A 12,945-nucleotide genomic window follows, 5' to 3' on the forward strand; every position below is an offset into this window, starting at 1 on the left:
TGTCAGTTTGATGAAGCGATAATATTGTGAGTGAATGTTGTGGCAAAACTAAATAAAAGACGAATGATGGCAGCTTTAAACGTAATCCTAAAAGGCACATTCAGGCATGAAGTGGTCTCAGGAATATCTGCGTGATGACGCCGTTTGTTTGAGCAGTGACATATTCATAGCTGAATGTGTTTCATATTACCTCTGTAACATTAGTGCCTTATTCGCTTTGAAGGCTCGACGTGAAGTGGGCAGCAGATGAAAGGCAGCAGCAGGTTTCCCTCTCCGGGGGCCTCGCGCTGCCAGTCGGCTTTTAACGCCCCGAGCTTCGTGCCAAGAAGGAATGAATTACGGCAGTAATCCAAGAAAAAAAATGGGGATTTTGAGATTATCTCCACGTATTCCGTTGCGTGTTCGAAACAGGATTTATTAAAAGCATGAGCGAGAGCCAGGACTTGTGCTGCAGTGACCATACATGGAGAAACGAGCAGCATGACTGAGAGAGACTGGAATGCACCACAGGTGTAATAAAAGTTGGTACTTTTAATAACAGAGATCTTGCTTTTTCAGACAAAAGAACAAAAGTACAGAAAACTAAATCATCTTGATACTAATGAATTACAGGAACACATGAGATGCATCGCACGTCTCACAAATAAGCAGCCAGACATTGAGATCACGTGACGACCGAGTTGACACACCTGAGGCACACAGGAGGGGTTGGTTTTCATGCCACATTTACACCAATATACAGAACGTTAATACACTTAAAATACCATACAATACCATCCACCATTCAGCAGAGAGGAAGGGGCACAGTGGACTGAAATATCGGCAAATAAACCAGTGCAATGACACTCTGCCTCTCATTTACAAACACCACATTTGAAGTGGACTACTCAATGGCAAGTCTGCGTGGCTGCATATTCAACTGTGATGAATCAGTTCAACACACCAGACGCCGAGCTCGAGACTCAACCATGTCATGACTGAAAGAAGAATAAAAAAAAAGGTAAACATAGCAGAGAATTGCCTTTTTCCCCCACAAATTTCACATCATTTTTAACTGAAATAAAAAAAAAGAAAGAAAGACGGGGGTGAAGAGATGAGACTTTGTGTCGCAGGACATTTTGTGAAATGAGCGCACTGTTAAAGAACACGGATGCGGCATCTGTGACATCAACAGTTTCCGGTGAGGAAGCCTCTGGAGGCCGAGTAAAAGTTCTTAAAAGACATCTCTCCTTCAGCTTTATTTTCTTCTTGATGGGAGGATTCCTTTCACTACGTGCCGGCGCCAAAAACAGAACAAAACAAAAATGGGTACCGGGGCCAGACCAACCTGCTGTGTATGTACACATGAGGTAAAGCATACACGAGAAACACTCTGTAAAAATTGTTACGGTCTGTATGCATACTTTCAAATAAAAGCTCCATTAGGGGGATACTGAAAAAGACTTGTAAAGGTGTATATTTGGGGAGTGATTGAGTGATGATGTGCTGCTTGTTACAGGGAAGGCCTTCACAGTCTCCATCCTGCTGACTGTGCCTGGATGTTGCAGGAAATCTCCGATCCTCCTCTGGTTGACGTCACAGACACCACATTGTTGTTTTCCCACAGTCCCCGCATCCAACTAATCCCTTTTTTTTTTCTGACGGGGCATTTTCTCATTCCCCTTTCTCGCACTAACAACGGGTGTCTCATTTCACAAAATCTTTTTCCCGTACTACCACGCTGTAGTCAGTTCCTGCAGAGTCGCTGCTGAACTTGAGGTAGTTACTCATCACCTTTTGCAGCTCAGTTCCAATCGAGTCAAATCAAAAGCATCAGGTTTGTTAAGATATAACGGCTAACTGAGAGACTTTATCTGGCAACAGATATAATAAAAAGCAGATCTACACTGTGGTGACATCGAAGAGTATCTTTCATCCTGACAGAAGTACAAGTAGCACATACTTAAGCTGCGTGGTAGGATTTCTCAGTTACTGCCTCGGAAGGGCAGGACAGGCCTCCTAATGTCTTAGTAGTGAATGGACACAGTGATTTTAAATCAATATATCAGTGACGTCACAGCCATTATTGCGTGGCATATAAGGGACAGTAAATCCTTACGGTTAAGTTATGGCTTATCACACTGCAGTATTATATACTAAGTGGTAGGTGTCTTTACAACAAAGACAAAACAATATGATTCACACCTTCAAGCGGTCGCGCAATGAAATACTAATTTGGTCCATTTTGACACAGTGCCAAGGGTGATGAAAGGCTTGCAAAAAGTGCTCAATAACAAGACGCTGAGAGAGAAAGCCGACTGCAGATCAGAAGTTTGCTTTTACAAACAATCCTCGGAGAGAGCGGTTGGAGCGAGCTAAAGAAACACAGCGTTGTTAAAACCTGATGTCAATAAAAAGAAAATGTCTCTAACATCAGGAAGTCTGTGCTAAAGACTAAACCCCTCGCCTGAACAGCATTTGTCCGATCTTAGCTAACAAAAATCTACAAGAACGGATGAAACAATGCGTTAATCTGCTCTAAGTTAAGCAGCTACGGTTAGCATGTCCGGCTAACTAGCTTACCGCCTGGTAACCTTAACCTGTGTAACTTCGAGGGATGCGGAGCATTTCAATATGACATTATTCTGTGGGGTTACGAATTATGTAATTAAAAACAAAGAAAAAAACACACACATCCAATGCATAATATTTCTCCGCTGTGGAAGCTGGTCCTGGATGCTACATGAAGTCAAGGCTAACATTAGCGGCTCTGACTTACTTTACATTAGATTTGAGGAATAAACCCCAGCCAACATTACCCGAGATAGCATTATACGGGCGAAAGACATTGGTTAGTCCTCATCTTAAAAGCCTTTAACGCCAAAGTGCTCAGTTTTTTGGCACAATATCATGTATGTAGCCATCGAGTGCACCATTTTACAGCATTACTGTTTTAAAACAAGTCAGTTGGTAACATTAAGAAGTCAGTTAGAGACAGTGTTGTCAACCAACGTATGGAGCTAATGTTAGCTTAATTAATTAGCTAGCTACAGCTGATAAAATCTGTTCGTAACAGTTGTCATTTTAGACAAGTTTTTGTTGAACAGGAAAGAAAAACACAAGTTGCGAATCGCTCCCAAGATGGCTGAGGTTAGGCATTGACCTTGAATGGTTAAAGGTGCATAAGAAGAGATTGGGAGCATTTTGATTGCTTCTCAACAGCTCTCAACTTGGCAACATTCGAGCTGATCGTAGATGACGATGCTAACAGCGTCACGTGCACGAACGTGCATTTAAAGCACGCCCGGCTAAGCTATGTCAACAAGGCAAGGGGAAGCTCGCATTACAACACACACAGAGGGAGAGCGACTTCATTCTCCACTATATATATTTACATAACACAAATAGTTGTTTGCTGCTAAATTCGCGCTCTGCATCCTATTTACTGCACCTTTAAGGTAAGGCATTGATCTCGAGCGGTTACGATTAGGAAAGGTCGTCGGTCAGCGAGTCTCGCGAGAGTTTTCGCAACTTGTGCGTAACCATTTAGACACGACCCACATTCGTTGTGTAAGAACAGAAAGCTTGACAGGCAGCAACTAAGAGTGTGGGGCTTAGCAAACGATCCATTAACTAGCCTAACTGTGATTCTGTGGCTCCACCCACTAATGACAAAATGCAACCAATCAGATTGTTTCGCCTCCAGAGCAACTGTTTGTAGAAGTAAAACTTCCATCCATATCATCGCTTTGTACGGTTGTTAGTTATGAGCAGTGTGTACTTTGACAAGCTAGCCCACATGAACATACAATGTTAGTGTTTCATGTTTCTGCCAGTGAGACTGGCCAAGTATCAAATAAAAGCTTGGTAAAAAAATAACAGCCTCTCTCAAAGAAATAAGCTCCATAGTTTGAAATCAAATCATCCGGGAACTTATTATCAACATAATTATTGCAAAAAATTGGGCAGTTCTTTTTTTTTTGTGGTAGTATGATTATTAATCATAATGGTAAATTTACAACTTGAACTTCACACACATGCGCACCCGAACACATCACTAATGTTTTTAAACAGCTTCATGCACTTTACCTCAAAATGGGGGGAATTATTATGATTATTACAATTATTATTATCACCATCATTATTACTATTATCACCGATCGTCCATTTACTGCACACTGCTCACAAGTTACCAAATATAGAATTTGTATTGTATTTCTGTTTGGGGTATTTCTTTTTACTCCAGTTCCTTCTGAATAAAAAACACATCTACACGTATTCAGTTTGTAGCACAACTACAAGACAGCTTGATAACTTCCTGCAAAAAGAATAATTTACACATTGCTCTGCATGGAAAGCCAAATATACCATCAATCTCTTGCACCTTGAATGCACCAAGGAATTACTTTGAGAAGAAATACCTTACTGACAATTTATTTTACGGGCTTCCTAATTATTTCCTTGAAATGGAAGAATATTTACATTTCCTGTAAAAGACATAATTTAGTGCTAATTATAAGGACAATTGTGACAGTATTCAGTTGGTCCACTGTCAAATAAAGCCACAGGTAGCTTAAACTTCTTTTCCCGAGATGTTAGCAAACCAAGTTTCCATCAAATAAATAAAGATTAAATTGCATCTTTGTCCATTGTTTTTTCCATTAAATTCAGATAACAATTGCAAAACAATTGTAGATCCCATCCTTAGAGCAGTTAAAGGAAGTACCGTTTATACTGTAAATAGCAACATTTCCTGGTTCTGGATACCTATGCCACGAGTTAACACAGTCTATATATTATATTTCTATCCTTGGGAAATGATTAGGAACTTGCAGCACCCATAAAATGAAGCGTTACCATTGCTTTAGCTGTCTTTGTAGAACAGCTGAGATCGCGACCTTGTTAGAAAACACCAATTGGACTCTACTGTACGAATGACGTTCACTGAACATTTACATGCAGTTCCAAAGCGTGATGAAAGAGGATGTCTGTTTTGGCTCCTACCATTGCTGATGTTGTACGACCAAGAACAAAAAAATAAAAAACACGACGATGATCAATTTAGCATTGGCTGTAGAGAACAAAGGAGAATAAAGATGTGATGATAGATTTTCTCCATCTCAGTAGAAATGTAAGCACATTAAAAGTCTTATATTACATCCTCACTGTTCACCTTTAAAACACAGAGCGGGATTCCCCCCCACAGGACACACACAGTGGACACATTAAGAAAAAGAAGAGAAGAAGAGCTACAGGGGAAGATCTGAGCTGTGATGGAAGACGATGGCTGTGAGCCAGTACAGCGTTCGCACCTTGTGAGACCACAAGCTCAAAAGGTTGCTTCGCTGTGTGATTCTTCTCTTGACCCACTGCAGGGGGGAGGGGGAGAGGGGGGGGGGGGGGGTATTAAAAAGCACTTTTGGTAATGTTGAATAGAGGAGTCACTACGTAAGCCAATATGTGTCTATATAGCACGCGGACGTCTGAGAAATGCGGCTGCTGGCAAAATGCTTGAAATCGCTGGTGAACCGTGAGGATTCAGTACATTTGTCGTGAGCGGACCGGAACAGTTTCAAATAAGAATATTGCCTTAGACATCTTCAAACAGTTTGGAAGCTGTGCGTCAATTAAAGTAAAAATTTAAATACATTTAATTTCAGAAATAAATAAATATACATATACATATATATATATATATATATATATAAACTAATTAGAGAGAACCCAATAATGAACAGTTTCACTTGTTGGACAAACAGAATGCAGAACAACGACTATATACCAAGCAGTATGAGCTCGATGATTATTTACTGTAATAATTGATCACTAGAAAGGCCAACCTGCCATCAGCTGACTGCTGATCTAAATCCTAAGGGTCATTACATGTTTCTATGGATGCTTTTAAACTGTTCCCACTTTCAAATTAAAGCATCAAGATGCCTGAAAACCTCTCTGTCCACTAACATGATCACTGGGCTGTGCCGCAGTGCTGTTCCATAAAAACACAAATGAGTATGGGTATAAATAGAGAAACGACTGACAAAATAACGGCTGGATTGATGCTCATGTGGGCCTATTTCTGCATCTGTTCTTAACTGGCATGAACAGCAAAGATAGAACAGACTTAATCATCTATCTGAGTAAAAGTTGTAGAAATTTGAATGGGATCTGGTTAGATTCTACGCCCGCCCGGACATCCTACGACTCTTTACAATCTCCCGGGAGGAAGACAAACGCTAATACGTCCATTTAAAGTTTGGCATCTTTAGTCCACACCGTAGCCCTCATCTTTGAGCCCTCGGCGTCTATTGGCCTTTCTAGTGATAGGTGAATCATTGATCTAAGGAGAGAGGGTTGCACCAGGTGTTAAACTTCACAAACAGTGAGAAAGGAAGGAGAAGGAACAGGAAGCTGAGGCTCCAAGGAGGAGGGAGACTCCATAACAGATTAACCAGTCAGGGTTTGGTTTTTTTTCTTCTTTCAAACCTGACAACTGACAGAAAGAGGAAGCTTCTGGGGAGGCTTTTAGTCGGAGAAGAGGCTGGCGAAGGACTGTCGGAGGCTGCGGATGGTCTCAGCTTTGGCCTCGTCGTCGGTCAGGCTTCCTCGTAACGTCTCTGTGAAGGTGTTGGTCAGCGACTGGGATTTGCTGCGCGGTAAAGAGAGCAAGAGTTGACAGGAATAAATGCTTAATACTTGAAAATTGAAGAAAAAAAAAAGCCATTTGGCTCATTAACGTTGTTTTATTTTCATATTGCTGGGACCACGGTGTGGACGCACTTCAGCTGTGGCGACTGTTTCTGAGCTCCAGGCCCGGAGGTGGCGGGGATGGGGCCGGGCTGGAAGGCCTGGCTGGGTGAGGTGGTGGCTGATCGGGCTCGCTGAGGGGAACCCTGGGCCGACTGAGATGGAGAGGCGGAAGCAGAGCGGTGTCCCCCTGCAGTCGCTACACATGAATTACACAGATATTACAGATATTTTTACTTCGGCATGCCCTCTGCTGCCGCGAGCACTTTGTTGCAGTAACACACAAACAACAACGACGACGACGACAAAAAATAGGGTCTCTTACCTCGCCGGGGCTGTGTGGTCTGTGGATGGAGAACGATACAGCGATATCAGTGCAGTGAATGAGATTTCAAATGTTTATGCATGTACTAGCTAATGGTACACCACCTGAACACACACAGACATCTTTCACATAAGGCTCTACACTGTGCTCATTCATCAGACATTATGTAATACAATACCTTCAAAAACAAAGTTCTATTTCTTGGATGAAATCTGTGAGATGTTGAGATTCAAGGGGAGCATTAGAAGTAATGTACATAGCAGCAGGAACATCAGCAGAAGTAGTTATAATAGTAATTACTGTATAGAGGCTTTTTATATTAGATTTAATTAAGATGTTCAATTGTATATTTTTTTATTATCATTTCTGTTTTATTTTGCAACACAAGTTACTTCAAAGCCAAAAATATCATCAATTTGGCCTAAAAGTAGCCACATTTAAATATACTCCACTACTGTACTGGACTAGATTAGCTTTGTTTCTTTTTACTTTAGAGAGTAAACTATCCACAGGTTGCTAAAACAATACTGAAACACTATGACCAAGAATGTACATATATATATATATATATGTATATAAAGCATGCAGTGGTAGTACCAGCAGTAACAGACTGTAGTAGCAGTATTATTAATGTTAATACAGGTGGCAGTTAAACTGGAATTTGGGATTGTACAACAAATATCAGTGGGCAGAGGTTAAGAAAAGGAGGATTCTACTTTTTCTTTTAGGTGAAGCTAGGTTAGTCTGACTAACCTATGTACATAAAAGCTCATGTGTCTGATGTACCTTGACAGAGGAAGGCTGAGGTGTGGACACTCCCAGCAGCACCTGGGCCATCTTATTGATGACCAGCTCTGTGATCAGCTGCTTATCCTCCTCGATGTGCTCGCCGATCAGGGGCATGGAGCTGTCCATCACCTGGAGGGACAGAAAAAAACGGCCAATCAGGGTCCTGGATGGCTTCACCAAAGAACTGAAGTGTTGTTCTTACTCCACTAGATGGCAGTATTAGACCTCTCATCGTGAAGATTCGATGCCTTCGGAGCCCAAATGATGTCAGCGATAATGGACTCTGTGGTGCTTTGCCAGCAATGATGAGTCATTTCACAGAGATCACATACACAACAGTGTTCCCCACAGTGGTTCGCCATTATTGAGCTCAGACAATATAAGCTATGCAACACCATGCTGGCCTTTAATTGAATTTACTGCCGGATGCACTGAGCCTGACACTGACTTTTCTGCTTGTTCCCATGCTCCATCCCACTCCTCAGAAAGCCCCTTGTCCTGGATCGGTCCTGCTTAATCCTTTCAATAGAAAAGCAGCAACCAGTTCAGCAGCTTTTTTTGTTTCAATTAAGAGTCTGAGACCCTGCAGATGGACACAGAATTGACAAAATGGAATAGAATTCCTGTCTGAAGCTTAGTGTGTACGTGCATAGGTGATGTATGCGTCATTTTGAGGGCAAAAATGTCGAGAGTGACTGACCCATTCTCCATTTAAGCAGGAGACAAACTGAACAGGTGTTTCTTTCAAACCGTCAGCTATTTCTCTGTGCCGCCCTCCGATTGGCCTAAAGGGGGGCCGACAGTTCCCAGTGAGCAGCAGATACAGAAAGTGACTCCGTTCATAAATATTATGTTGCCCGGGGTATGGCTTGGACGGGCACAGACCACATCCATTGCCGTACACAAATAATTAACCTCACAGAGAAAAAAGTCCCACCAGTTGAGGTCACATGCACAAAACACGTGCGCTGCAGAGCCACAGAGCACATGGGAGACCAAAACAAACAGGAGCAGAGTAGTGTGGGCTGCTGGATGCGGACGCCCGGTGTACAGTATCTAAGGGGGCGTGGCTAAGCGAAGGGTCAATCACACAAGTGATGAAATTCTACAGTGTATTGTTCAACCATCTGTATGAAAGCCCCCACTCTCTTTGCTACAGCATGTGGAAGTGCAAGTCTTTTATATACTCTGCAGAGTATATAAAAGTTCCATCCAATAAAACACGACACCGATTTCGGTGAGACCCGGCCACACCGTCCATGACCGAGTCTCATTCGGGTCCCTTTGGTTAAGCCCTTCCTGTTTCATGTGGAAAGACGACCAACCACGCAATAAAATTAAAATCTTTGCCGGACCGGATTTTCTCACGCATGCTTGACTTTAATGAATCCTGATTAAAACCCAAACTGTGTTTTAGCGTAACTAGGGTTCTTACTGTTTTTTTCCTTTGTTTTTCAGAGTAGCTTGAGATCTCACCATGTGGGTTAATACTGTTCCACACAAAACCACTACCAATACCAGAGAGCCCTTCCTTTTCTGTGTGTACCCAGCCTCTCGGCGAGGACTTCGGTGGTGGGGCGTGGCTCGGTGTTTTGGCCAGCTGAGTCATTACCACAGGGGACCGAGCCGAGGCCTGGCAAGCGACCGGCAGGCCCCACTTCAAACGGCGTGTGGTGGCGAGCAGAGCCGGGATCCACCCTGTTGATTTACGACGATACGGAGTCATCGAGCAGAAGACGGGGGCTGCCGCTGGCCTTTTCATTGCTGGAACACAGAGGTGTTGTTCTGCAGATTTTTTTTTATTGAGCTGCAGAGTGCTGTCTGGACAATGTACCCGGCTGCATGGGAGCGTTCACAGAGCACATGTGAAATGTGAATATGACGGTGCAGTCGCGGGTACAGGGATGGGCACAGGGTGGTGTTTCTCTGGGAAAAACAATTTCAGCTTTCAGACAGCGACGTTTGTATTTTTATGATTCACTCAAAGTTGAAAAAGAGTTAAAGATAATAAAATAAAAAGCTCATGGATAGTTTACCTGAGTATGCTGTGTATTCCTAAACTCTTATTTGTGATCTCTCCGTCTCCGTCTCCGTCTCCGTCGTTCAAAGAGCTCCAGTGTGTCGCTGAGTCATGATCGTCGTGTTGTGCTGTGTCATTTCGTCAAGTCAAATCGTGTCGTGGTTTTGAGTCAAATCGTGTCACACGCGTGTTGTCTCAATTCCATCAATTTGTCGTGTGAAGTCATGGCTTTAAAAAAGGCCTCGTGCTCTAATTGTCACTCTCTGCCAAAAAATGCACGTCGTGGCTGTGCTCTAATATAACGTGACATCCTGCCATCTGTGTCATATGGCAGATCTTAAGATGATATATTATACCAGTGGTAAAAGATCCTTTACTTCAATAAAAGTAGTAAAACCGCATTACAACTACCCTATTACACGTTAAAGTCCTGTATTCATGATTTTGGAAGGAATCACGAGCAGCAAAATGTCCTTAAGTAAAAATAAGGTTACGAAATGGCCCCTAGCAAAGCGTTGTATCATCATGTGTTACTGGACTATTATTAGTAATGAATAAAATACTATTTAAATGATAATAAAGCATCACATTTTAGATCATAGCTTATTTTATCTTTTGTTTTGTATGTAAAATCCAGAATCTTCTTTAAAGTAACTCACAACTGTATCCATCAAGTAAATGTAGTAAAAAGCAGAATAATGTCACAACAATATGTAAACCTTTGCATCACGTTACAGGCCTTTGCACACTAAGTGCAGTTTTTCATACAAAATTGGCACACGTTTAAAATTCAATACAACCACTCATTGTGTCAATCACGTTTACACACCCACTCTGAGAATTTCATCCGTCATTTAATTTTTTTTCCAAAATCGCATCTGAGAAACATTCACTTTGTCTCCCAGGACAAAGCTCTTTGCGACAAATAAACTAAGAAATACAGAGATGCGGAACTTAAACAACAAAATTAGATTAGATAGCAAAAAACAGATAAGAATCGGGGATGGTAGGTAATGATAGGATGTACGACAGATAAGACCGTAGTGATTGTGCTGTAGTTAGCTAAACGACGGCTTCTTGCTAGTGTCCTTTATTCATTAGCCCCGTTTGAGACTAGCGCTATCCATTGTATTGACAATTTTCACAGCGAATAGGCTAATAAAACGCCTTGGACTCTGTGGTATGCAATGACTAGCAGCCACACACACACTAGAAGCTCTGGAAAGCTAGCATTGTGTGAAGTTAGCATGCTAACATGCTCACACTGACAATGCTAGCATGTTGACGTTTAGCACATGTAATGTTTCCAATGGTCACTTTAGTCTGTTAGCATGCTAACTTTTGCTAATCCGCACTGAACACAAAATACCGCTGAGGCTGATGGAAAGTTTTGCAGGTAGGCTGACAAGTGTTGGACGTTTTGGACAAATCAAAATGTTGATTGAAACCTGATGAAAGCATTAAATGGAAAGTGATGAGATCCCCAATGTCACGTCACTCTTGTGGTGTATGAAATCACATCACCAAGTTGTTGTTGCGTCACGTCATGTCCGTTCTCTCCTGTCATATTGTCGTGTTGTCTAATTACCGTCATGCCATGTTGACATGACGCTGCCGTGTCACGTTGTTGTGGGACACCGTGTCTTGTCACACAGCTTGCTCCATTGTCTCTACACGTTTTCAGTGAACGGACACAAAGCCGGAGTTTGCTCCAAGTTAATACCGGCTGCGGTAAACTGTTAATGAAGTGCCCCTGAGCAGCTCATTACTTTTCATTAGGGAGAGGTGTCATGGCTGATGTCTTTGTCTGGGACAAAAAACAGATTCCCACTGTGATGGACCGGCAGCTCTTCCCTGTTAATTAAATTCCATCGTGCTGAAGGGTTAGAGGGAGACAGCGAGATAGAGCGGACGAGGAGGAGGAGGAGGAGGAGGAGGAGGAAGTGATGCTCGTCGGAGAGAACATTGTTACTCGACTGTGTCACCAGTTTCTCTGTCCTAACAGTCCGGCTATAAGAGTACGCATCTCTGGGGAGCGGGGAGATATTTCCTGAGATTGAGTCTAAAAAAAGAGGCTTATTCTCTCACTGCTGAGCTCACCCAGCGTGTAGATAGAGAGTGTGATGTCATGGTCACGAGCTAAATACGGGCACATCAGACGTCCCCGATCGGCCTGTTTCCTCAGATTTGAAGACATAGGAAGCCACGATGGAAAAACAGAACAGACTACATAACTATTTCTCTTCTCTCCTGGGTATAATCCTAAAAGCCCCCCCCCCCCCCCAATGTATCATCCTGTTCAGTCGTTCCCGTGCGAGGACTTTGGAAGGCAATGCTACGATTCATTAGCAGTCGTTTTAATGTGCCAGTAGAGAATGTGTGCAGCAATTAAATACTGATAGCAGACTGAGTAATTCCTTTTGAGAGAAAGCAAGTCATGCCTCGGGCCTGCGATTGGAGCAGCTTTAACAAACTCTTACATGATGTGATGTTACGGACCCTCGAATGCATTCACAGCATAGGAGGCCCCCAGTGTGATCTCTGTCCCAGGCAGCGTTACCGCCACGCTCGTCCCATTGGGGAATGACACAACTATTTAGACTGAAAGAAAACCTCCATCAAATTGGCTGTGACAGGTCAAGCAGCAGCCACTTTGTTTTGTGTACAAACCGGAAACTGCACGAGGAGACGGCAAACGTTGCCAGCGGACCCAAAATAAACAGGCTGCGTTAGTAGACGCGGTGAGTCAACCGCCGACTCCCGATGTTTTCGCTCTCCTGCCTGTGTTTGGTCTACGAACTAATCATTCTTTCAAGGCTCTGGTGATCATGTGCCATCAAGTCTGGCTACACCCTATCCCTGTTGATATCCTTTCACCATATTATCAGCAGGGAAGGAGACTGAATCTGGGGTAACATTCACAGTGAATTGGCGTTTTACCACGCAATGCTACTAAGAACCGGTCCACACACGATACGGTGCAAATAAATTCTAATCACACACAGCAAGATAGACTTTAGTGTTCCGTAAATACACTAAAAGGTGCAAAATATTAGGTATTTCTGATAGCGAGTCTCTTTTCCTT

At 42.7% G+C, this 12,945-nt stretch overlaps 1 protein-coding gene across 1 annotated transcript in view; it reads right to left on the reverse strand.

Moving 5' to 3' along the window:
* Positions 1–6,504: 6,504 nt before the first annotated feature.
* The window catches only part of syn3 (synapsin III), a gene marked incomplete at both ends in the record, with an annotated part of 85,303 nt that continues 78,862 nt past the window's right edge, over positions 6,505–12,945 (reverse strand). Inside the window, 3 exons of the mRNA XM_079183746.1 lie at positions 6,505–6,628; positions 6,760–6,925; positions 7,813–7,969. Of these exons, the coding sequence (XP_079039872.1) occupies positions 6,505–6,628; positions 6,760–6,925; positions 7,813–7,969 (447 nt within the window). The remainder of the gene's footprint in view (positions 6,629–6,759; positions 6,926–7,812; positions 7,970–12,945) is intronic.

This window comes from Pholis gunnellus, assembly GCF_910591455.1.
Source record: "Pholis gunnellus genome assembly, chromosome: 22".
Lineage (NCBI taxonomy): Eukaryota > Metazoa > Chordata > Actinopteri > Perciformes > Pholidae > Pholis > Pholis gunnellus.